Here is a 25,948-nt window from a genome sequence, read left to right as displayed (position 1 = left end):
GGAGAGATTCATCAAGCCACAATGTGGGGTATCGCACCCCACCTGGTGTTAACTCCCTTTGACTTGAATAGCTGTTGACGCCAGATTGGGTCATATTACTCTGCGTCGTGGTTTGATGAATCCCAGCTTTTGTGTATTATGGTTCTAGAGCACTAATGAAATTGTGCTCGAAATGTACTGCGTTTTAAATTAATTATGTGCATGTGCCTCATCTTGTAGAAAAGCATGTTGACAGTGGGAAGTATTTCCAATGAGGAACTAGATGAAAACTACGTCCCGATGAACCCAAACTCTCCACCACGACAGCATTCCAACAGTTGCACTGAACATATACAGGAAACAAACTACGTCCCTATGACTCCAGGCACGTTTGACTTCTCGTCGTTTGGAATGCAGGTCCCGCCGCCAGCCCACATGGGCTTCAGGTCCAGTCCAAAGACGCCCCCCAGGAGGTCGGTCCCATCTGCTGACTGTGAGCCCCCACCAGTGGATCGAAACCTCAAACCGGATAGGAGACGTAAGTTGATGCTTCAGAGAGAGGGGCTATTAATGTTACCTCTGCAGAGTAATACTGCTAACTACTGCTAGGCATTTAACCTGCTTTCTGTAAACCAACAAAATATTGCTTGTAATTCTGTGGTCTTGATAAGGTACTGCAAAGTGGCAAATCTAGTTCTCAATTAGGAAAATTAACATATTTTTGCTGGTCCTTATGCTATTTAACAGACGTATTGTGGAGATCTGCCGTTTTCGTCTGTCGCAGTTGTAGATGGTGCATGGGATAAAATGCTTATAACTTGCTTTACATAAAAAATATTCAGCAATTTATTTTTTTAAATGTTAAGTAATTCAATGGTTGAGCTGATGGAAAACAATTTTAACCTTCTGCTCCATGGGAGGTATTTCCTCTCTGTTCTCACACATAAGGAGGACTCTGGTGTTCTGTGCAAGCCTTTTAAATAAATCAGGAAAAGCAACGTATTGTTAATAGTATGAAATATATAGACAAATACATTTATTGTTTGTAAGCGGAAATGGCAAAAGTTTGTACACTCCTGAAAATCTTAAGAGAAATATTAGATTTGTTTTTAGTTTACATTGCTTAAAACCTCTTTGTTGACAAAGGGGCCTGTAACACGAGCACGAGTTATACAGTATATATTATATGACCCACAAATATGGGACAAATTGTATTTTTCACCAATGTATTTTATGTAAGATCTACTTCATAACTCAGCCAGTCACTGCAGTCTCGGGAGTACAGCACCATCCTTTAAACCGTAAAGAATGAATCCCTAACCCAACCTATAGAAAAGTAGTTGGTAGTATTCATTCCCTCACTTGTTTTTTTTTATTTTTAACATTGTAAATAATAATAAAAAAAAATGCCAGGCTGAGTATTTTAATACTACTGCAACACCTAATATATTTTGCCTTGCGGGTCAGAAATCTACAAATTACCTGGACTATATTTTTATAGGAAAGAAAAAGACTAATTTCCAAATAATGAAGATAAGTGGCTTTGCAATGTGAATCCCTACAGGGAGCTTTTTCAAAAGTGTCAAAATGCTTTTCAATGTTTATCTCCCCACAGTTTGCGGGTGACACAGACCATTGCTTTCCATTTAAATGGGATTCATTTTGCTTGTGATTTTAAAGAGGCAATCCAAGAGGTTTTGTTTTTCTTCCTTCCTTTTTTTTTTTTTTTTTTAGATTGAAGCAGGGGGTCTCCAGAGCTGAACCACACACGTTTCAGCTCCGGGAACCCCATGCTTCCGGAGGTACTTGCCTCTATAGGGGGTACCGGTAACCACTCCTGGGTTCACATAATGTCTGTTTTTCAACGCTCTCTGGGCTCTGCAGACCAATAGAAAACCATGATGTCATCAGGTGGGGCTTCCTATTGTGATGAGGGAGCTTTAAACTGCAGAGAGATAGCGGCACCCCCTTCGGAGGCAAGTATCTCTGGAAGCAAGTGGTCCCCAGAGATGAAATGAATGGGGTTCAGCTCCAGAGATCCCCTGCTTCAATCCTGTATTAAAAATGAAGAAAAACAGGATTGCTCCTTAAAGGGAACAATGGGATCTATGTATCAAGGCAGAGAACAGTTTGTTTTTACACACTGCCCCATATTCTGCTCCACGTTGTAAAATGTAAATAGCAGATATTCCTGAGGGTTAACGTTTTCAACATGAAAGATGGCTCTGCCAAACTTCTTGAGCCAGTTGTGTGTTTTTTAATCTGTCGTCCCATTTTACAACTTGAACTGGAACCGGGTGGAAAATATATTTGAAATGGCTAAAATTGTATTTGTATTAATGTTCTTTTCTGTACTGTGGCCTGGGACTTTTTTTTCTTTTTCTGCCGTAACCTGCATGTTGTGGAGACGCTGAGCATTGGAAGCTGGGTTCTTGCAGTCTTCTAACGGGTTATCCCCGTGTCATGGTTTGGGAAGAATTGTGTGGGGTTTTTTTTTGTTTTGTTTTTTTTCTCTCCCCTATATTGTCACCTTCTTGGTGTGCAGCGAATTGGCAATCCAATCTCAATTGCCAATTGCCAAAAGGTTCTTTACAATAAGCGTAGTTCAAATGTGGAATTCATTACCCATGGAGACTGTGATGACGGATACAATAGATTTGTTCAAAAAAGGTTGGACATCTTTTTAGAAAGGAAAGGCATACAGGGATATACAAATAAGTAAACATGGGAAGTATGTTGATCCAGGGAATAATCTGATTGCCAATTCTTGTAGTCGGGAAGGAATTTATTTTTCCTTTTGAGATATCATTAGCTGATTTGTCACTGGGGTTTTTAGTTTGCCTTCTCTGGATCAATATACTGTAATTACGGATATAGGATTAAGTATCTGTCGTCTAAATTTAGCATAGGTTGAACTTGGACGTATGTCTTTATTTTTTTTTTCAATCTCACCTACAATGTAACTATGAATACATATTTATGTTTTGCATCTTTCCACTACACTAACAATTAAAACGTCACGGTCATTCCTATGAGTTCAAAGCCATGTTTTTAGAAGTGTGTGTGTGTGTTGCTTGTGATTTAAAATAAAATGCAAGTACACTGGCATCTTTGACAGTAGTCGTTATGTTTTTCTGCCAGATCATCTTTATCTCACATCCTTAAACAGATGTTGTGAAGGAAACATGAACCGGTGTTGAAAGGCTTACAAATTGTTCAAGAAATTATTTTCTTAACCCGTTAACTGCCAAACGAGCCTGCTGTTACTTGCTAAGCATCTGGGGCAGGGGAGAGGTTACAGATAATGAAAGAGACACAGAAGCGCACCAAGGGTTAAGAGGATGTATTAAGCATTAAGTAAAATAAAACATAAAAACTTACACATTATAATAAAATTCCAGTAGCGGTCAGTACATGAGTGGTGAATCCAGGAGGTTGTGTAGGCACTAATTCGTGCTTCATCAGGCAAGAAGCACGAATGAGTGTGAAACGCGTTGCGGAGTGAATCCAGTAGTTGTTGGTGTCCAGACGTTTGGTTGCACCAGTCCCAGCCTCTAACGAAGCTTTGAGCTGATTTTACCTGCTCGAGTGGGACGTGGAGTATACAGGCAATCGGAGGACAGCTCAATACGGGTCCTGCATCAGCCGCAACCCGGAAGAAAGATCTGAGCTCTGCCGGGCAAGTCAGCCCCAGCGCGCGGGACTGAACTGCAAACACCAGGCAAACCCTCCTGTGCCTACACAACCTCCTGGATTCACCACTCATGCACTGACCGCTACTGGATTTTTATTATGATGTGTAAGTTTTTATGTTTTACTATACTTATTGCTTAATACATCCTCTTAACCCTTGGTGCGCTTCTGTGTCTCTTTCATTACCTTCTGACGTCGGAGTCTTCCTACGGAAGTTAGCAGTGAAGGAGGGGCGCCTCCACATTACAGCAGCAGCAAGAGGGGAGAGTGGATCTACTACAAGATTTCTTCTAGGAAGCATGAGCGCGGATTGACTTTCCTGCCGAGGGGTTACAGATGCAGTCCCTTCAGAATATTTCTCACAGGCCGTTCCAACAATCGACCGTTTTGATTAATATGCTTTTTTTATGTTTTATATTCGTATAAACAGAGGTAGTACATTTTGTTTTGCTCATTTATTTGTAGTGCATTCATGCTTTAGTGTCATAAAGGTAACATGCATAAATTATTTCACGCCAAAATATATTTTTATGAAATTATTAGACAGGCGAAGATAAACAGGTTCAACATTTTAGCATTCATCCTTGAAGGTTACTTGGTAGCTGGGAGATTTTAAAGGCTTTGAATTCCCAAAGTGCATCAGTTGTTGCTGTAGAACCTATTGATTTCCCACCCCCCCTATACAGATGTATGTGAGTAAAACATGCCTTGATTGCATCAACATAGTTTAAAAGCTTTATTGCTATTGATTATTTTTGAAACGCAGATTGCACCCGTCCACAAAAGGTTTTGTCAGATGCTGAAAAATGTTAAGTGGTTGTTTCTATATAGTTCATTGGCATATTTCCCAGGTGCAGTTCCGAGAAATGGATACCGCCTTGTGCATTTGTTATTTATTTAGTTATCACCTATTTTTAGATTATGCCGACGCACAACAAGCACATTTTAGAACTCTCATACATTATAGTGACCAGTTAATTCTTCACTTGAAAAGCTTACAACCTAACTATTGGGCTTTTAAGGACATAAGTCCTGTTAACATGGGGTAACCTCTCACTTCATTACCTGTCTCGTGGTAGTTTGAGTTGTGTTTATTATCAAAGTCTGCCTTAACGTTTTTACGTTGTCTTTTATGCCACCTTTAAATTAAATCATTATAAATCCTACTATATTTCAATTATCATTGCCATGTTGGTTTTATATACTAATGTATATACACCGATTCATAGCAGACCGTTATTTTTGTATATCTTTAGTTTTATTTCGTTAACCCTGTGAGTGTGGAGCCATAGTCCTTCAGGCACCACGCGGTCATTGTTCCTCTTCTCGCCCAGATGGCGTCCAATGCTTCACAGGAGAGCAGACCGTGATTTAATCTAGACACCGAGCAGAACTCCCATGATGCAGCAGTCTGTTATGGGGCCCCTGCAGTGCCAGACACAATGACGTGGTTGCTATTTCTTGGGGCACCTGATAGAAATTCACCCACAGAATGTGCTCTAGTTTTTTGGTACCTGTAAACTGTAAATATTGAACTTTAATGGTTTACTTATTTAAGATACACCTAAGAGCCACATAATGGCTCAATGGCTTTGTTAAATTGGTGGCTCAGTTGTACTCGTAGTGCCTGAGATAGTAATAGACATTATGATTTCAGAACTGTAGCTAGGCAGTTGGAGCTGTCTTTCTTGGACCAGTGAAAATAAAGGGTAGTCAAAAATGTTTGTATAAACTAGCGTGTTTTGATTTTGTATGAATGTAACCCCCTTTTCCCGTGTCTAAGGGAACTACGTGTGCTGCCGTTACCTGTGGCTCACAGCCTGAGCCCACGCAGCTGGGAGCCTGGGGTGAGCTCACGTTCTCCTCGGTGCAGCGCCTCCACCTGAGAGGGATCCTAGCGCAGGGGAATAACCCCTTTCAGGACCACTTACAATGAAATGACACACACACCAGTATATAACAATTGGTTTACTAACAATAGAATAACGATATAACTGTACCATACAATATAACACACACAATACAATAATAACAACACGGGGTGAGTGTCCCCCAAAGTACCTAGGGTGCCGGGCACCAATACCCCTGGTGTCCTCCACCAATGAGTCAGTCCCACTCAAGTGTAGGTAGTAGCGCTACCCCTGTGGACCCTTGGTGCACTTTACCTCCTTGGGCACTCCTGTACCCAGGTACCACTGAATGAGCGAAAGGGATCCGTCTGGTCCCACAACGTCTGCTGAATTCTCTCTCTGGTCCGAAGACGTCCGCCTCTTGAGGGAGCTCCAGCTGAAGGGTGTCCCTTAGTGTCTAGAGTTGCCTGTGGTCTGATCCCAGACCGCAGCTCAATGTGTGGCGTCTCTTCGCTGGTGCTACACCTGACACTATAAGGCTAAAGGGTAGCATCCCTGTCTGGGGTCTTCCCTAAAGCATCCACACTCTAAAAGGGGACTTAGGACCTAGCTGGGACCGAAGGGACAAACCTAGTCCTAGTCCAGGGGAGCACTGCTCCCTGGACACTACCTCAACGGTTCTCCCCTTCTTCCAACTGCCAGTAACTGACTAGCTCCAGTAACTGCCAAACTGTCAACATTCTACCTGCATGTCTCTCAGGCTCCTGGGACATGTAGTCCCTTGTGGAGCCTCTCCTAAGATGGCCGCCGCAACTCTGGGGACTGCGCATGCGCAAAGACTGCACTGTGCACACGTGCGAACCTAAAATGGCTGTCGCAACTTCTCACCTCTCTGTGCATGCGCACGGCTGCATTTGCGCATGCGCGAACTACAAAATGGCGGTCCCCGCTTGCCGGGTACGCCGTGGAGCTCCGCTGCTTCCATACACCGCAGCCGTCCCCCTCCCCGGCACCGGAGGTGTATATATATACACAGAAGAGCGAACCCAATTAAAGCACTCTTGATCAGCAAAGAAAATACAAAAAGTTTATCTAGAAAAATGCAACAAAGAAAGCTCTAAAATGCTCAAAAACAGTAGTGAAAGCACTTTGTGCACAGCTATACTCATGCGCATAGCAAAGCTATACTCAAATGGAGAGAAAGAAAAGGCCAATAAAGTGCATGCACAAAGTCACGATCCACAGCATGATAATGGAATCCTAAAGATGTCAAAAGAGCAAATAAATTCTAGATATAGCTTGATCTAGTGACTGCTGTAATGTATTTTTGAGATGACCACATAAAATGTCCATTAGAGATACACAGCAGTAAATGATTAGTATATCACCACCGGTAATAGCTGGTAATGCACAGTAAATTTAAGCACTTGTTACAAAGAAAAGGGATGATGTCTGAGGTGACCGAGTATGTGTAATCTTCTTAATACGTGACGTAAATGCCCCATGTATGTATAAAATGGGAAGCATATACTGAGCAGTGAAGGGACAAATAGCAGGCTATATGCTGAAATGTAAGTCCAGGATATGCTAGAGAGTGAGAGGTGTATATCACTCAAATCGCTTGGCGAGTAGGTGAGGGGAGAAAAAGTGTGTCCATGTCACCCAAAGTCGTCCGCTCCTCGATCTGCACACTAGCCCAGTCCACTTGCTAACTGCTCACAGAAAAGGAAGCAGATTCAATGAAGAAAGGCTGGATCCCCACTGCAGAGTGTCTATGGAGTTGTTGTTTTGTTTGATCCTGGTGTGGTAGGGTTACACTGATTACCAATTGCCAGTATCTGATTGGTCTATGCTTGTTTGGCTCTAATTTGGCTGTGGATGTAAGAATATAGTTTTTCCGTGAGATATTTTGGAAATTCAGGTACTGTCCGATCAGTAGGCACTGCTGTTGTAGGAGGTTGCAGGCTGAGAAGTTAGGTCTTGTGTATCCTCTTTCCCCATCCAGGCATCACCTGGAAGGACACCACTGTCTTAGAGGCCTCCCAGGAGGAGGGCAGTCTAAACAACTATGGGAGGGTGAGAGTTGCAGATCTCTGGCACAACCCACAGACGATGCCACTGCAAAACTCCGATGCTGCATTAGCAGAGTACAACGGCACCTTAGAAGCATCTACAGCAGCAGAGGAAGAGGTGAGGGTTCTGATATTAATAGGAAGCACACACGAAGGAAAGTGCCTAAATAGTGGCCATCCTTGTTGGTGTTGGAATTGACCCATTGGCAGATTTCCAAAGGAGGATGGTAGAAAGACGAAGCTAGATGCCCAGAAGACAGAGCGATCGTCAAACAATCAATTTAAGCCCCCCCAGTAAAAGGATGGGAGAGTCAGAGGGGAGGAAGAAGGAAAGCGAGAATTGAATGTCTGGAATAAATGTGGAGTAAGAGGATGTACAAAGTTCATTTCTGAAGAAGACAGCTGAGGTAGAAAAGCTGGACAGCATGAACCTCAAAGGAATAGAATAAAACGGATGTGGGCATAAACAGGAGCTGATATTGGCAGCGGGAAGGGAGGAAGCGATATACACATGCAAAGTCGGGATTCATCCAACGTACTGTTCTCATCCTAAAACTAAAGGCACAAGAGAAATGTTAATGGAGACAAAAGTGTAGCAGACAATTTTTAATAATAATATTTGCTCAATCTTCACAGCAGAAGGTAAAAGGGTGGGACCACCGTTACGAACAAGATATAAATGAAAAGGAGATGTACACAAGTCTATTTACAGAGGAGAAGGTCCTAATTTCAGTACTTGTCCACGTTCCGTTTGTCAGTGGGGCGAGATGGGATACATCCATGGATATTAGAATAGCTTAGAGGGGTGCTGGAAACACCATTAACAGAATTATTTAACCAGTCTCTTTTAAGAAGTATAGTTCTAGATGACTGGAGAAAATGAAATGTAGCCCCACTTCACAAAAGTGGAAGTAGGGAATAGGCAGGTAACTAAGGGCCAGCGAGTCTGCTTTTGGTAGTGGGAAATCAATGGAAACACTGCTATAAGAGAGAATTGTTTAATATCTAATATCCAGCAATGTATAGGACGCCATAGATTTAATGAGGGGAGATCATGTCAAACGATTCTGATCTTTTTTGACTGGAGTGTCTAAGGTAATAGATCAGTGTAGAGCTTACCTAGATTTTAGTAAGACCTGACACTGTCCCACATAAGGCTAAGGCCCCGCTGCCTCAGTCAGCGCGCCCGCACTGCAACAGGCGGCATGCTGACAGGCACAGACCGCGATATGCGGTCTGTAGGGAGCCAGAGTGGGATGGGGGGGGCGTGGTTTGAGTGGAGGGACCCGCTACACCCCCCCCCCCCCCCCCCTCCCTCCACGGGCTCGGTCTCCCAGGCTGCAGGAGGGAGCTGCTGCGGGCTGCTGAAAGGTAAGCAGCTCCCGCTCCCTCTCCCTTCCCCCACAAATGTCCTCCTCGCACACGCTGATACACACACACACACCACCCCCTACCTTGTGTAGGAAGCTGTCTGACAGCTCCCGCCGCTGATAGGCTCATCAGCGCACCACGTGACGCGTCACTGCTCGAGATCACAATTTTCTTGCATCCCCTGGCGGCTGACGCGTCACAGCACGTTGTGAGCCGTGCAGCGAGGAGGGACTGGGACCTGCTCAGAAGGATTCCCCTGCAGGTGGGGAACGCTCACGTGGCCGCGCGCGCCACCGGGCGCAGCGGGTCCCAGCCCTTAGACTAATTTTAAAAGTTGCGAGGCATTGGGTTGGATTCTAATGTTGTTGCATGGATAAGACATTCGTTGAAGGATAGGCAACAGAGAGTTGTGGTAAATAGAGCTCATTCAGAAGAGGGAAGGTGACCAGTGTAATACCTCTGATCAGTTGTTTAATATCTTGATTAGTGATATTACAAATGGGTTTGAAGGGAAAGTATACCTTTTTGCAGACGACGCACCGGGTTGACATTTCCAGTGCTGGTTCAAAAAGTGGTTTAAACTAGAATATATAACATATAGGTGTTCAGTGCAGTAATCTTAATTGTCAAGTCCAGCATTTCTCTTTGCTGTCAAGATGGCAGCATAATTGCCATTAAAAAGGCGCCAGATGTTCTTTTTCTACCTTTTTAATGACCTCATATTGTACACAATTTTTTTAATCCCACACATTCGCATTACATTTCATAATATGTGCTTTTATTAAACTTGTTTTATTAATGTGAATTGCCAATAAATGTACAAAGGCAAAGCGGCGTCCGCCTGGCCACCAACTCAGGAGAGCAGTCAATCCTGGTCTCAAAATAACATAAATGCAGCATAAGTAAATGGATTTGCTTCAAGACTTTGGATTAAGTTACGTTTTATTCAAACATAGGTACAATACAAGCATTCAGCAGGAGGCGGCCCAAGACACACCCCTATGCTTTTCATCACCTAAATCACACATTAGCATTATATTTCTTAAGCTGTGCCTTTAGTAAACTGGTTTTAATAATGTGATTTACCAATAAATGTAGGTGGGAAATTTGGTACTTTTAGTTAAAGCATCTGTATCTTAAAATAATAAAATCATTATTTCCCCCTAAGTGGGAAGCAGTGGATTTCTGGAGCTGTATAGCCCCCGGCTCCCCGAGGTGCTGCCTGTACCTCTGTTCAGTTTAAAACTCCTGCGGGCCAATAGGAAGCCACAAGAGATGACGATGTGGCTTCCTATTGCCCCACAGAACCTTTGGTCCGCCATATTGGGTACCCAGCCGGCACTGCTTCCAGCAACACTTTTAGAGGTGCGTACCTCGGGAGCAGGGGGTCCCAGGAGTTAAAATCAATGTGGTTCACCACTGAAACCCCCCTGCTTCATATCTATTACCAAAAATGTAAAAATCCCATGGGGCAACGCTTCTTTAAATATTACTTGGTCATCAAGGAATCACAGTGGCTACCCATGCTACTGGATGAAAAAAGGTGCACTTTTAACCAGTATTTATTACACCTACCTTAAATATCAATCTTTCCTTTTGTAGCACTTCAATTAATTTAACCTGCTGTCTTCAGCTGCAATTGTAAAATTGCAATCTCAACTATAAAATCATACACTGTATATACAACACCATTCTAAAGGGCAAAAACGAAAATTGAATATACAGAGTTGTGCAAGACCGTTTACAAGCATATAACTGAACATATAAGAATGTAACCATGATATGGTGAAGACTATTGAAGATGACAAAAGCTTAATGAAGATAAAGAAGCGACTTCTAAATGGGAAGAAGCAAAGATGATGGATCAACAATAAGTGATTGTGCGCTTATAAAGAGAGTTGAAGACTTCTACAAGAAACTGTGCAAGAACACAATTAACACCAGGCATAATCCGATAAAAAGAGCAAGCATAAACCACCAATGATATACCATATGTTCTTCCAGAAGAAGGAGCTTGAAGAACAGGAAATTCTAATCCAATGAAGCAATATCATAATGGAGTTCTCATTCACAAGAAAGGAGACACAGCAGGCTTCGAACAGCAGAAAAATGTTTGATAACTGGCATACTCTCATATACTGTACTACTTTAGATTTTTCTGAGGTCACCATCAGCTTATCTGTGGTGCAGGAATATTCAAAACAGTGTCCTGTTGGAACTGCTTATGTTAAGCAGTACAATACATTTGAAATAGCAGGATCCGCTGTTTATTCATTTCACATCTTAATGTGCTGGATTTTAACACAATGTTTCGGGGGGATAAACCTTCCTTTGGCAGGTGTTGATGAAGGGAGGTTTATCCCCCAACCCCCCCAAACAAAACTTTTTGTTAAAACCTCTGCACATATTAATCTAACCACAGCCCACTTGTGAGCAAGTGGGCTTCAGTTACACTGCTGGAACAATGTTACGCTTACATTCCTTAGAAAAACAAAGTTGGACAACATAGATATGCCTTTAAACAACAATTCTGGGTACCTTCAGAACTAAACCATGCTCCAATAACACCCGCAGTTCCCGAGATATTTCAGTTTTTATGTGCATGGGTTTCTGGACCCTCTTGGGAAACCAATATGGCTGCTTTCGAAGCCTCCCTTGCACAGGCCAATAAAAACTTGCAATGTCATCAGAGCATGGACATGGCAGCTTCCTGTTCGGTGACCCCGGTGGTCATCGTTCATATTACCAGCACATAAAGGTAAATACTGTATCTCAAGAACTGGGGGTCCCCAGAGCTAGGAATAGCACAGTTCTGTTGGACCCCTGAGTTCAGATTCTGAAGGGAAAAAAATCATTAAACCAGCTACTGAAATCGTGTTAACCTTTGTGCTGCTAGAAGGGCCAGCAATGCATTGGAAAGCAAACAAAATATATATATATATATATATATATATATATATATATATATATATATATATATATATATATATATATATATATATATATATATAATCAAAAAATAAATCGATGATACCGTTCTGTGGCTAACGAAATGCTTTTATTTGTGCGAGCTTTCGAGATACACTGATCTCTTCTTCCGGCGATGTTACAATGAATGAAACATCATTCATTGTAACATCGCCGGAAGAAGAGATCAGTGTATCTCGAAAGCTCGCACAAATAAAAGCATTTCGTTAGCCACAGAACGGTATCATATATTTATTTTTTGATTATTGAAGCTCGGCTAACACGGTACTGATAACTCTACATGTGTGTATATATATATATATATATATATATATATATATATATATATATATATATATATATATATATATATATATATATATATATATATATATATATATATATATATATATATATATATATATATATATATCTACTAAAGCAACAATGCAGGATGGTAAAAACAAACAGAACTACAACTAGCATCAAATATGGTTTTACCCAAGTTAAATAAGTTTATTCTTTCATGTGGTGTCTGCCAAATGTAACCCATGAACCTTTTGAGGCAATTTAAATGTGTTGATCACAGGGCAGATGTCAGAATTCTCCTGGATTGGTAGCCACACCTTTTTATTTACCCATTCCAAGGGGAGCTGTTGGATGCTTGGTACATAAGTGGCATTGGATCATATGGTCTACAGCAGGGGGGCGCAAGATTTTCTGCAGGGTTTAGAGGTCCCGCGCGCTTCCCGAAGGCACTTAAATTAAATGCTGGGGGAGCGGCGAAGGCCTCTGTAAACTCAACTTGCCTTGGCTCAGACGGCTTCTGAAGACGCAACACTACGTGGTCGTGACATCGTGTTGCTGTGGCAACATGACGTCATGTTGCCAGAGCCAAGATAAGGTGGGGGGGGGCAGCCAGCAGGGGGGCGCAGGGGGAAAAGATTGCGCTCCCCTGGTCTACAGAAAGGATGAGCAATGGGGGAGCAAGTAGTCATTGTAGATAAAGAAAATATTTAACTTGGTTTGAAACCATTATATGCAAGTATGGTGGTGTATATTCAAAAACAATTAGTTTCACTCTAGAAGTCTCAAACTTTCAATGTTGCCAAATTAAACATAACTTTTGTTTCACCTTATGACGCCAACAAAAATATGAGCTGACTTGATAATAGCAGAATTCTAGTCAAGTTCTGTAGAAGAGTTGAAAGGCTCATTCACTTTTTTATGTGTGGCAAAATCAGTTTCTAAGGGCAAATTTACTTTCCAAGGCCGCCATTTTGATATCTCAGACTGGGACTGCCGCAGAGGCGATAGGTGGCGAGGCCTGTAACATCAGAGAGCTGGTTCACTCTCATTGGCTGAACCGCTCACGTGACCCGGTCGCTGTACGGCAAAATCGAATAATTTTGTCTGCGTGGCAATCGCGCCCTCTCTAGCCTGCCTCTGTAGAGGTACGGCCTTTTCTTCGTGCCGTCACGCTAAGTAGTGACGCGGCCTAAGAGTGAATGTGAATGCCTCTTTAAACAGAAATACATTAGTTGTAACGTGGTATCCAGTTAGACACAAAATTAACCCATTCTAGGAATGAAGCTTGAAAACATTAAGTAAGGCCTGCACAACTCCATTCCTCCAGGGCCGCAAACAGGCCAGGTCTTCAGGATATCCCTACTTCAGCACAGCTGGCTCAATTAGTGGCTCAGTATGAGTGAACTAGTGATATCACGAAGACCTGGCCTGTTTGCGGCCCTCGAGGAATGGAGTTGTGCAGGCCTGAAGTAAGGTAAGTTTGTTTGTTGTTTTGTTTGTTTTGGGTTTTTCCCGTCAACCTGTTTTTGTGGAGACTAAAGGCCGCCGTTTTGAATCTTGCCTCCTGTTTTGCTTGCTTGAGACTAGCTTTTGGCATGTACTAGTTTTCTTTTCAGTGTGGTGCATGGGAGCAGCTCAGCTGGGAGAGCCTCCTTCCCGGGTTGCTTTTGCTCATACAATTAACCATTGCTGTGCTGGATTCCGCCGCTTTTGATGCAGAATTCCATTTTCCTGCCTTTTTTTTTTTTTTCCAGAAGAAACAACAACAAAAAAAACATTTTATTAAGAGAGTCTTCTTTTTGCCAATTAGGTCAGAGCCCTAAAATTTTAAGACCTAAACCTCATGGTTTAGAGCGAACTGATTCACAAACCATAGGTGACTTTCCCACAAGAAGAAAGGGTATGTACTTTAGCTCTCCACGTATTGTGTTGGCTTTTTTATGATTTACATTCGTAAATGCAACTGTTTTTATCTTTTATGCACTGTTGTGTAGTAATGCCTATTTTAAGTCAAATATATTTAAACGGAATAGCCATTGGATTGTAACCTGATTGCATAGTTGTGTTGTATTTATTAAAGGACAAACAAGTGTGTTAATATAAATATATATTATATTATATTTCCACAAGCCTTTTAGGTTTGTGAACATTAAGAGTGGGTTTTTCTTTTGTTACACATGTAAAAAAAAAAATATTATATTGCACAAAAAAGTTAATACAGACTGAGCCTGCGGGAAAGGTATGTTGTGTTGCTTAATATGAGGTGGTAATATTGGTTTTTTTCTGTACAAATATATAAATCCAATCTACACCAGTTTTACCTTTTTTTAAATAGTAATAAAAATTGCCACTACCAATTTGTACAGGTTTTTATGTATAGGGTAAAGTAAATGAATAGTTCCGTGTCATTGTATTTTCTTTCTCGAATTAATTGTTTTGTCGTCTGAATTAGGAAGCGCTTGCAGTTGAAGTGATGTAACGTTTTATCACAGAATGAATAATCCTGCCATTTTATGAATACTAGTAATACATACTGTACTCTTTAGTATCACATTTGCGTTCTTGCGTTTCTTTCAGTCTTTGCATGCATTAGACATCAGTCCTGCATTGGATTAAATGTCCAGTGTCTAAAGTTTTATTTGAATCAGACTTCAGTGACTGGCACAATAACATCCAGGATTGTTGTTTCCCAAAGAATAGAAGTATATTTGCGTTTTGCTCAAAACTAAAAATACTCTTTATTTGTTCCCCAGCAGCAAAGCCAGCACCGTTGGAAATCAAGCCTTTGACTGAATGGGAAGAATTGCAGATGCAAACACCAGTACGATCTCCAGTCACTAGAAGCTTCACACGAGAGTAAGAATTTCTAAAGATTTTATACATATTTTGAAGCATGCTCAAAAATGTCCAAATTGAGTGGTTGAGAAATAATGTATTTGACCCTTTCCCTGCTAGACTAATAAGAAATGCACTGCAGGGCCATTTATTAACCCCTGATCATAAATAGTGATTGGAGGATCTCAGCCAGACACCAATTTCAATTAATAATTATGTCGGTGTCTCGGCATAAAAAGGGGACCCTTGAGACTATTGGGGCGTTAAGTTTTAAGATGTTTAATGCAACCGCTGGCCTGTATTACCACACAGATAGAAAAGGACAAATAACAAAAAAGTATATATAGATGTGTACTAAAATCTTTTTTTTAAACCCCATCTCTGAAATGGTCTTTATACTGTATACTTTATATGTATGTGTACACAAATGGGTACACACACACACACCTTGTGTGTATAGCTATATTATTTTGACTATTATAACTGTTTAATAATTTTTTAAACCATCACATTTATGCAAGCTTTATTGTTTGTAAAATATTTACTGATAATTAGCTCCTCCAGGTTTCCTATGCCTCCCAGACCGGATTCAGTACATAGCACAGCTTCCAGCAGTGATTCCCTGGACAGTGAAGAAAATTACGTGGCCATGAACCCAAATCTGTCCACTGAAGACTCCGTATGTAAAACCTACATCTTCACTACTGTCTTCATATACCACCCTGTCTTATATCTTCATACATTTCCGCTCCATACTTGGCTTACGTATTTTAAACCTATTGCTGTTTTTATACACACCTTTTATAAAAGACTCCAGTTATGACACAGATACAGAAAGAACAAGTAGGTGAATAATATATTGGCATGCATGTATGTTATTTCCTGTGGTGATTTGAAGTACATTGTGCCCAAAATAGCTTAAAGTTTGAGGTTACACAGGCTGCGCTTAGAGTGCCTTGTGATGGCGACACGACGTCGCTCCAAAACAAATCAATTTACTTCGTCGCCAGCGCTTATAGTAAGGGCGACGGAGCGACGTCGCGTCTGACAATTTGGAAGCCGGGTCTATTTGATTTTTTAGAGACAGTCGCCACATGTGAACCCTTTGGCGACAATCACTTCAAATCAAATTACAACTTTCACGGGTGGCGACAGGTGACGTCATCGGTCGCGTCGCCGTCGCCAGCACTATAAGCGTGGCCTTAGAGTTGAAGGGACAGAGTATCATGAGTGATATCATAGTAATAATACATTTAAATCTAGAAAATTTTTACGTGGTTAGAAAGGGATGTTTTATATTTGGCAACTGCCTCCGGAAAACCTTTTACATTGAAGAGTACCAAATGTAGTCACAGTAGCACAGTGCGGTGCACCTTTCAGGTGACTGAACAAGAGATCAATGAGCTGGTGAACAAGTGTTACTTTGCGCCACATACTTGGACATTCACCGGCAGAGTTTACATTATCAATGTTAAATGTTGTAAGTCCATGTACTCAGTCAGGAAAAAAACGCAATATTTTTTAATATATTCACCCTGATCACACGTCGCATTGTTAAATGTACAAGCCCCCAACCGTGATCCAGGCCTGTAACTAGGCTGTCGGCCATATCCGCTCAAAGGTTATTAAACCTGTGACCATAGGACCAGTAGAGAAAGTAGAGTCCGGTTATGTTATTGAGCAACCAAAATCTGAGACGCGTTGTATCCCAATTAACCATTTTTGCAATACATTCGAAACCTTTTAGACACACGAAGCCAGCTTTATTATTATTAGATACCATAACTTTGTTGTTGTAGCATGTCATCTGTGATGCAACCGTGTTCTAAATACAATCCTGTCCCAGTGCAATGACTAGTTTATAACCTGTACTGTGCAGTAAATTACAAAAAGGTAGTCATATTTGGGGTTTTTCATTGTGCTTAACTTTTCTATGTTGCGTAACACATCATCTGCAGTTGTTTCTTTTTTTTTTCTTTTTTCCTTTTGGGCTGGGAGTCACTCGGTCCCCAAAATACATCCATTTTAATGTTGCCTCGTATTTTTGCATTTGCTTAGTATAACAATACAGTCCCCGGGTCTGTCTCATTCTGGTGAGCTAACAGAAAGCCACGTCTTCATAGAGGCAATGACCTTGCACCTCTATTGGTTCACCCTAATAGCCACCCTTGTGTGTGTGGGGGGGGGGGGGATTTACCATAGTGTGATTCAGAGTAACATTGAAATGCAAAAATGCATATTGGTCAGGGTAGAGGCTTCAAGACAGAGGGTTATTGCATGGGGTGCACAAAGTGGGGGGCGTGCCCCCCCTGATTTGCTATGGGGACGCGGGGTTTACAGAGGCCCTGCATGCTGCTCGAAGGCATTTAAATTAATGCCGGGGGAGCTGCAGGGACTCTGTAAACTTCTCCTTACCGTGGTTCAGACGCTCCTGGTGACGTCAAATGACGCTGCGGGGTCATGACGCCGCATTGCCATGGCAACATGATGTCAGAACCAAGGTAAGCAGAGGGGGGCGGAGGGGGAATAGCCAGCAGGGGAGCGCAGGGAAAAATGATTACGCTCCCTGGTTAGTGTACCAGTCATGCAAAAAGGGAAATGAAGGTGTGAGGTGTAGAGAGCAGAATGTTTGTATATTGGCAGTGGTCGACAAATCACCAAAAAATCTACTCGCCGAACAAAAAAAATCTACTCGTCACCTAGTACCACACGTGTGCTACTTGGGCCAATAGGAGCTCGCCACGATGTTAAATCCACTCGCCCGGGGCGTGCAAATGTATAGGTTTGTCGAACACTATATTGGGATACCTAAATTACAAAGGAATACTGTATTTGTATTTCATGATCAGACACATATTTTCCCCCAATTAAGTCCTGTATTCAATGTATCAAAAGTTTGCATGAGTTTATTTTTTTTTATTTTTTTTTCTGAAATTTCCCTTGATTGTAACTTTCATGTCCTTGATATTATTATTGGAGTTTCAAAAGAGTTCCCCTACCGGTGTGTTTTTTTTTTTTATTACTGGTGTGGTGATGCAAGTTTTTAGCTTAAGATGTCTGATAAGGGGCCAAGAGGAGATTTTTTTCTTAAGCACGTGATCTTTCAAAACCTCAACATTGTAATTTTATGCACATTAAAGCATGGACTTGTAAGGTCTCAAAGGTTTTTCTGAAGAATACATGTATGCCAGAATTTTGCAATAGTCATTTACGGATATTGAAGGCTTTACTGAAGGATCTTTTTAGTAAACCAACATTTGGTAAGCGGTAAGCCACCCTGCTAATGTGAATTTTTGATCCAGGTGGTTCTCAGGAGTTTAACGCCACCCTCCCCCACAAAGGTTGTATAGAAATAAAACGTTTTAATTTTGCCAGTAAGTTTCTGAGAAACAAAGATGACTGCTGAGATCACCCAATAGAAAGCTGAGGTACCCTCATTGTCTGTTAATTTTTAGTTTTATTTATCTGCAGCCGCGGGGGGGGCCCAAAGCTTAGAGTAAAGCCGTTTAGCTCTGGGTGGGGAAAGGGAGACTCGCTGGATCAAATACAGTTTAAAAATAAAGTTTTGTTGGTTACTGCTTTAAGATGACCATGGTTTGTAGTATAAGAAGACCGTTTATGGGTAGTATGTTTGACTGAGAATAAGACTTTTGGCTGGATGGTTGCATATACATATGTAAGCACAAGATATCCATGTATTCTTTATATATATACAGCTTGCTGATTTAAGGAATAACACTAATAGATGGAAAACTGAAAACCTAGGAACACCACAACAATTATCAGTCCCCCCTTCTCTTAATCCACAAACTACCCATACATTGAATCATATGCATAAATTGCATCCTGCAGTGTCACAATTTCAGTAACCTAGCAGAACATACATGAAAAAATAAACTAGATATCAATACATCATTTATATGTAAGCATTACTCTTAATGTATAATATGCCAAGAATGACTAACATCTTATTGTTTTCTTGCCACAATAAGAATATATCACTGTCTAAATACCACATGCCTTCCTATTTCTTTTTCTTTCACCCTGTCATTTTGCTCTTGTTTATTCTTTGACAGAGCAGGCATATTTTGATATTTCATCAGTCTTGTTTTAATTGCAGAATTTGTTTGGGAGCAGCAGTGTTGATGGTGGGAACAGCCCTATGATAAAACCTAAAGGGGACAAACAGGTGGAATATTTAGACTTGGATCTAGACTCGGGGAAATCAACACCGCCACGAAAGGTATGTAATGTCAATCAAAAGAAGTATGTCTAAAATTAAGACATTTTAATTCTTCTTTGTTTTTTTTCTGTACCGGTTTTGTATATAGTCGATGATGTTAACCAAGATTAACCTGGAGTTAGTTCTGCTCTCAATATAACCTGTTCTAACAAAAATAGCCATCCATAATTGGTCTTTTCATGTGCAGCAAGTTTACGATTATTGCAGTTATGAGCATAGAAAACAGAAAGGTCCCTTTTTAGATGCACTACTCGAGGTAAAATAATAAATTGTTTAAGTGTGTGTCAGAATGAAACGCGCGTTGGGTTGTGATGTCACGATCATCACTGCATCAGTGCGACTGAAACGCAGGTTTCAGTTTCACGAGGCAGCGCTTTGCACAATTATATATATATATCAGTGTAACAAGCTAAACTATGATGTGGGCCCATGAGGCAACCACTAGCTAGAGATTAGTCTAGACTGGGTATATTACAGAGTTTACCATCATCACGTTAAAAAGCCGCTTAGCACTATTTTTTCACCTATTGTCTCACCTGTTGCTAGCTTAGCAACCAATGTCTTAAACTCCCTGATCACGTCATAGCATTGCTAGACAGAACCATGCAGTTGAGTAGAGGAATTACTTGCTGTGTAACAACGGAATGGTATCTGCTGCTGCAGCAGTTTCACTTGTTTGTAAATAGGTTTTGTAAATATTGGTGTTCACTTTTTTAGACACATCAGGAAATATATCCTTGAGTATAAATGCGAGTACTCCGACCATTTACTTTATACAGAGGTCTCCATTGAGTGAAATATTGTTAGGACTGTGGGCAAAACAGTATCGGGGCCTAGTGGCAAGTATTCAATATTTGTATTGTAAGTTTCCTCGGTATTGGTAAAACTGTACTATAACAGTTACAGAGGAAAAGATATTACGCTATCTTTATATAGCTGCCTACGCTCATGCACTTTATAAGTTTTAAGATTGTTTTCTATATGTTATAATGAAACAATTTATTATTTTACCTCAAGTAGAGGTTGAGTGCATCTAAAAGGCACCTTTATGGTTTCTATGCTCCAAACGCATTCCCTGATAACACCCCTCTAGAACGTCCTTTATATTAGGCTGAGCAGGGACCACTCTCCCTCTATTACTTATTGCAGTTATGATCATAAATAAAATTGTTTGTTCAAGTTTATGAATATGTTAAAAATTGAGATCTGTAACTTGAAAGTGCCTTCCATGTTACAGAATAATTTATGGACTCTCTCTTGCTTACTTTTTTTTTGGGGTAGAAAAAGAACAGTGGTTCTGGAAGCAGCGCTGCAGATGAAAAAGTGGATTATGTTGTAGTGGACAAACAGAAAACCCTCGCGCTGAAAAGCACCAGAGAAGCATGGACTGATGGGAGACAGTCTACTGAATCTGAAACCCCAACCAAGAGTGTAAAATGAGTGCTTCCAGTATCTGAAGACTTACCTTGTGTGAAAGAGGAGGCATGCTTTACGTGTCACGAAATGGAGAGCATAGGCCTTTATATAATAGGTTTTTGGAAAGATGGAATCTGCATCCTACGGAACATTTCAGATGAAGCAGTGAGACAAAGACGGAATTGTCCTCTGTGCCATCTGTAGAGCCCACACCATGTAAATACTGTACTATGTCAAAAACTTACTGTCTCCCATGAACCATTCGTTTAACACATTTAGCCATGTTTTGTAGTATTACTATGTTTATGCACTTTTTTGCGGCTCAAACAATGGTTCGGGTATTTAACACTTGTTTTTTTTTTTTGTTATGAACTTAGCTTATTTTTCATTCAGATTGGACGGTCTACAATGTATTTTCATACACTAATATATGCCTCAATTAAAATCTAGATGAACCCCGTAAGTACTAGAGGCCTCCAATGCATTGCAATGTACAGTAACTGGCCTTCTATGGCTTGAAGTCGTTGAAGCACCTGCCAAACTTTATTTTACAATACACCTTAGCAGTTATTCTGACATTTTAATTAACCTTTTTGTGCATCACCCCTCATTTTCTTTTCCGTGCCTTGGTAATACGTGTGTATTTTTATTTTAAGGGAGGGCTGGCCTTTCCTTTCTCTTTTTAAAAGATTTTTTTTTTTAGAGGCTCTGGCCATTTAGTGCTGACATTGGAACATTATCCAGTGACCTCACCAAACCTTCTGCTTCGCTTGAACAGGAACATTTTTGCAGTCTGTGTGATTAAATACTTACTATAGAATCACAAGTTGGAAAAACAGTGTGTTGAATATTTTTTTTTTAAGTGCTTTGATTCCTCCTCTTCCTCCTAAATTACTGTTTGAAGGGATAGGACTGGTGCTTTTTAAACTACTTGTAATTTTGAAAAGTGATATCCTGACTTGTTAATCCTCGACTTAAAACAGCTTGATAGAATTTGTTTCTGGTTTAATACTGGAAACTTCTAAGAGGTGACGTGAAGCTAGAAACGGTTATACTTTTAACACATATGTAATTACTTCGAAGTTGCCTTGAGCATTATTAGTCCTTTCTCCGGACAAAAAACAAAACAAAACGATAGTGTATTTTTTATTACGTTTTTATGTTTGATTTGTGGAGATCCTGCAGGGTAGCATCTTACACTAGTGAAAGAAACTGATGGAATTAAATGGAACTAACCTGCACATCTCAGATGGTGTGTGATGCTTTTTTTGTGACCATACCGTTTATTTCCAAGTAGTTATCTTTTTTACATTATTTACAGAAGGTAGATTAATATTAATCAGGTACGTACAAAGCACTGCTGTGCTAATACACGGATCAGGTTTTTACAGTGAAATCTAAGCATGTTCCTTGTGCACGTCCTAATACTAATACTTTATTAAGACCGCTGCCCTTAACTTTTATAGTACTAGAAAAAGACTGTGATTTTTTTTTTATGTAGCTGGGATTAGAAATCTTTTGACACCACTGTGCCCTTTATATTGATATATTTTACTTTTAACACCTGCTTTGCCTTATATTTAAAGTTTCCTATGAAACTGTTATTTTGTATATAACATTTTTAGAGAAACAAGTTGAACCCCCTGTAACATTTTATTTTCAAATTACCCCTCCCTCAAAAGCTTTCTATGCTTTGCTTTTGTCCTTAACCAATTCATGTAGCTTGCAAAGCAGTACATAGCGTGCACATTGGATTTGAAAGGGTTCAGTGGATATAAGTTTTTGTACTGCTATGCATTTATTTCTCACACAGAATCAAATATTCATTCATTTTATTTTGAAAAGTGCATAACAGCAGTTTTTATTGGAATTTTTCCCAGTATTTGACTTTTAGGGCATGTGAATATATATATATATATATATATATTTCTCCCAAGATGCAGACAAGAGACTTTTTAGCTCTGTTAAAGTGCGTAGTACTACTGTTTTAAGGCATGCAAGCACCAGTAATGTGTATATAGCATTGCTTCTGTTCTCCCACTTCTCGAAATGTATGTCTCTTTATTGGTAACATATAAAATGTTGTCTTTTAATTGGTAATGTATACAATATTTTAAAGTATTAAATGCATTTTGAAGTTGGGAATAAGATATTTGCATATGGAATGTGCACCTTTTGCCTAAATTGTCCCGAAACATTTTTTTTTTTTTTGGTTCCTGTAGCATATTGTAAAGCACAGAGAGGATTTTGCTTAGTGGAATGTCCTGGTTGCCATTTTCTTAGAGTACATTCTGTCCTTTAGTTGTAGTTCTGTTGCATTTTTGGTTTTCAATTCCCCCGGTTCCTACTAAAAATGGTTTACGGTAAAAACAAAAAACAAAATGGTGCTTCCTTATGCAAAATGATGTCTTGGTACTTGAATTTCATACAAGAGTGATAGTAACAAACTCATTAATAGTTACTTGGCCGTATGACTTAATACAGTAAAATATTAATGTTTCTCTGTGTCCGCACATGGAAAAAGAGTAGTCTTTTTGGTGTTAATAGTATGGTGTTAATTTTGGGTACAAAAAGGTGGCACTGAAACTAAACTGTATGTGCTCCTGTAACACCATGCTAAACAAACTAGACATTCTTTCCCATTATTTTACAAATAAACCTGTCTTGTTCATGTCTGTCTTTTTGTCTGTTACAATTGTTGTATGAAGTTAAATATTGAGTTAAAGGCGCAGTGGCGCTTAACAACATGCATTTAAAATGTAGTGAATAATTCAGCAATTTAATTTTTTTTTATTTTACTTTTGTTTTATAACTGGAAACATGCCAATGGTGCATTTCCGACTAATAACCATTATATGTGTGATGCTGTATGGCGAAAGTAGATTAATGATGCATTTAAAAATAAATGTAAAAAAAGACATGTAGGTGTACTTTTAAATCATATTTTAATGTTTTTATCCCTTTTTTCTAAGCATTGTAACTTGGTCTTATAACAGGAAAGTTCTGGACCAAACAATAACTGCCCCTTAATTCAGAGCCCTGTGTAAATGAAAACAAACAGAACTTTTGTCTTCGGACATTTTTAAACTATGCCGATTCTTAGATTCACTGTTTCACTGTTTCTTGAAGCCGTTCAAATTGTATGGCTGAAAACGATGAAACAACACATAGAACAAATGTTATGGTGTAGTAATAAAAGCATTCTAGTGGACCTCTTCATAGAAAATGTATTGTGGTGGCCATGTCTAGGAGTCCTAAAAATTATTTCACATCAGCATTTTCTCTGAAACAAAATGACTTGAAATGTAACAAAGTATGTTATGTTTGTCATGTGAAAAGAGTGAGGCAACATAGTTAAGGTTTCACACAATGTAATACCTGATGCTTCTGCCACAACTATAGTTTCATGTTATAGCTGCAGTTCAAGCAATATCCTACATGTGTTTTCTAAATCCGTTCTATACTAGGAGAACATACTTGTAGCATTTAAAAAATAAATAAATTGTATTCCAATGTAACAAGCATTTTTGTAACCATTGACAGTCACATCCCCTTCCCCTTCTGAAACAGCATCTCCTTTTTGAGCCCTGCCCTCTTTCTAACAGTGAACCAATTGAATCTAGTGCCTGCCTGGTCACATGATCTTCCTCTTCCAGTGCAGCAGAAGAGGACCCAAGATGCATTTAGTGAACCCCAAGCCGAATCTTCGCCGATCGATCACATGAGAACAGATCGATCGGCAACTTATCTAATCACTTGTCAGTGTGCAGTTTGTATTGATGCACATATTGAATAAAATAAAAAAATTCAAACGACAGCTTGAACTGCAGCTTTAGCATTCCCACTTTAATTTACCCAGCAAAGCTAGGTTTGTTTTGGATCCTGACATTTTTTTAAACATGATTACAGCAACAAAAAAATTAAATATATGTATCTGTACAGGCATACCCCGCATTAACGTACGCAATGGGACCGGAGCATGTATGTAAAGCGAAAATGTACTTAAAGTGAAGCACTAACTTTTTCCCACTTATCGATGCATGTACTGTACTGCAATCTTCATATACGTGCATAACTGATGTAAATAACGCATTTGTAACAGGCTCTATAGTCTCCCTGCTTGCGCACAGCTTCGGTACAGGTAGGGAGCCGGTATTGCTGTTCAGGACGTGCTGACAGGCGCAGGCGTGAGCTGCCGTTTGCTTATTGGGCGATATGTACTTACTTGCAAGTGTACTTAAATTGAGTGTGCTTAAAGCGGGGTATGCCTGTATGTAGTTTCTAAGCATCATATGTAGTCTGTAATAATGATGGGCAGTCCATATGCAAATATCTGGCAGTGGCACCGTAGACACCTCAAAAAGCATTTATTTTTTGCCATTTTACTCTTGACACACACAAAAGGAAGTTAGCAGTGAGTCTCACTACTGCTAATACATTGGAATTAACCGACAAGTGTGTAAGTTACATAATACATTATAATGCAGGTATTATGGTACTACACTCCATTAAAGTTCACTAATGCAGGTATTTATCTGGTCTAATAGCCACCAGTATTTAAGAAAAACATTAATCAAAGCACCAATACCCCCCTACATTTCCTTTCACCATTTGTTTTACAGAATTTAAACTGGGAAGTCCTCTGGAGCTTGACCACCCTGATTAGCTCTAAGGACCCCCAGGTTCTTGTGATGCTTGGTTTTAGCTGGCAGTGTTTTTGTTCCCATTCGTCAAATCAAAATGTTCACCAAATCTGCTCGGTACCATAGGCCAATAGGATGATAATCCTAAAGTTTTCATTTACAGGAAGAACACTGGCAAAAAAAACAAAAAACCCACCAGCAAATAAAATTGAAAGTCCAGGTAAGTAGTCTTCAGCGCTTAAATAAAAAAGTGTGGTGCAGCCCTTGAGTAATCCGCAGTTCAAAATGTGTAGCGTTGAAGTAGCTGATCGTATTACAATCTGGCGAAAACTTCCATTAACTTCAGCACAACACTGCCATCGGCCGCTTCAGAATTTCTGGAATAAGCTTCGTAGAATATAGAATCTCATTATAGAAAAGAACAGGAACACAGCTCTCATGGAATAGGTGAAGAGAAATGTTTTTAACACACAATAATGCAACACAGTATTTCAAAAAGTATACAAAAGAACCAGTAAGTCAGGGTCAAATGCACACACATACTTCAAAATCTTTTCACCATTAAAGCTG

At 40.0% G+C, this 25,948-nt stretch overlaps 1 protein-coding gene across 13 annotated transcripts in view; it reads left to right on the top strand.

The window, feature by feature from the left end:
* GAB1 (GRB2 associated binding protein 1) overlaps window positions 1–23,410 on the top strand; it is an 88,725-nt gene extending 65,315 nt beyond the window's left edge. For 4 of the 13 annotated variants that reach the window (XM_075614407.1, XM_075614445.1, XM_075614518.1 and 1 more), the window contains 6 exons: window positions 220–517; window positions 14,052–14,141; window positions 14,995–15,097; window positions 15,632–15,755; window positions 19,197–19,319; window positions 20,601–23,410. In XM_075614407.1, coding sequence (XP_075470522.1) covers window positions 220–517; window positions 14,052–14,141; window positions 14,995–15,097; window positions 15,632–15,755; window positions 19,197–19,319; window positions 20,601–20,759 — 897 coding nt within the window. In that variant the 3' untranslated portion in view covers window positions 20,760–23,410. The remainder of the gene's footprint in view (window positions 1–219; window positions 518–14,051; window positions 14,142–14,994; window positions 15,098–15,631; window positions 15,756–19,196; window positions 19,320–20,600) is intronic. The other 9 variants (XM_075614417.1, XM_075614453.1, XM_075614470.1 and 6 more) reach the window with 7 other exon arrangements.
* The last annotated feature ends 2,538 nt before the right edge of the window (window positions 23,411–25,948 follow it).

The sequence above is a fragment of the Ascaphus truei genome, chromosome 1, assembly GCF_040206685.1.
Source record: "Ascaphus truei isolate aAscTru1 chromosome 1, aAscTru1.hap1, whole genome shotgun sequence".
NCBI lineage: Eukaryota > Metazoa > Chordata > Amphibia > Anura > Ascaphidae > Ascaphus > Ascaphus truei.
The sequence above is the reverse complement of the archived record's forward strand: the minus strand, read 5'-3'. Positions and strand labels throughout refer to the sequence as shown.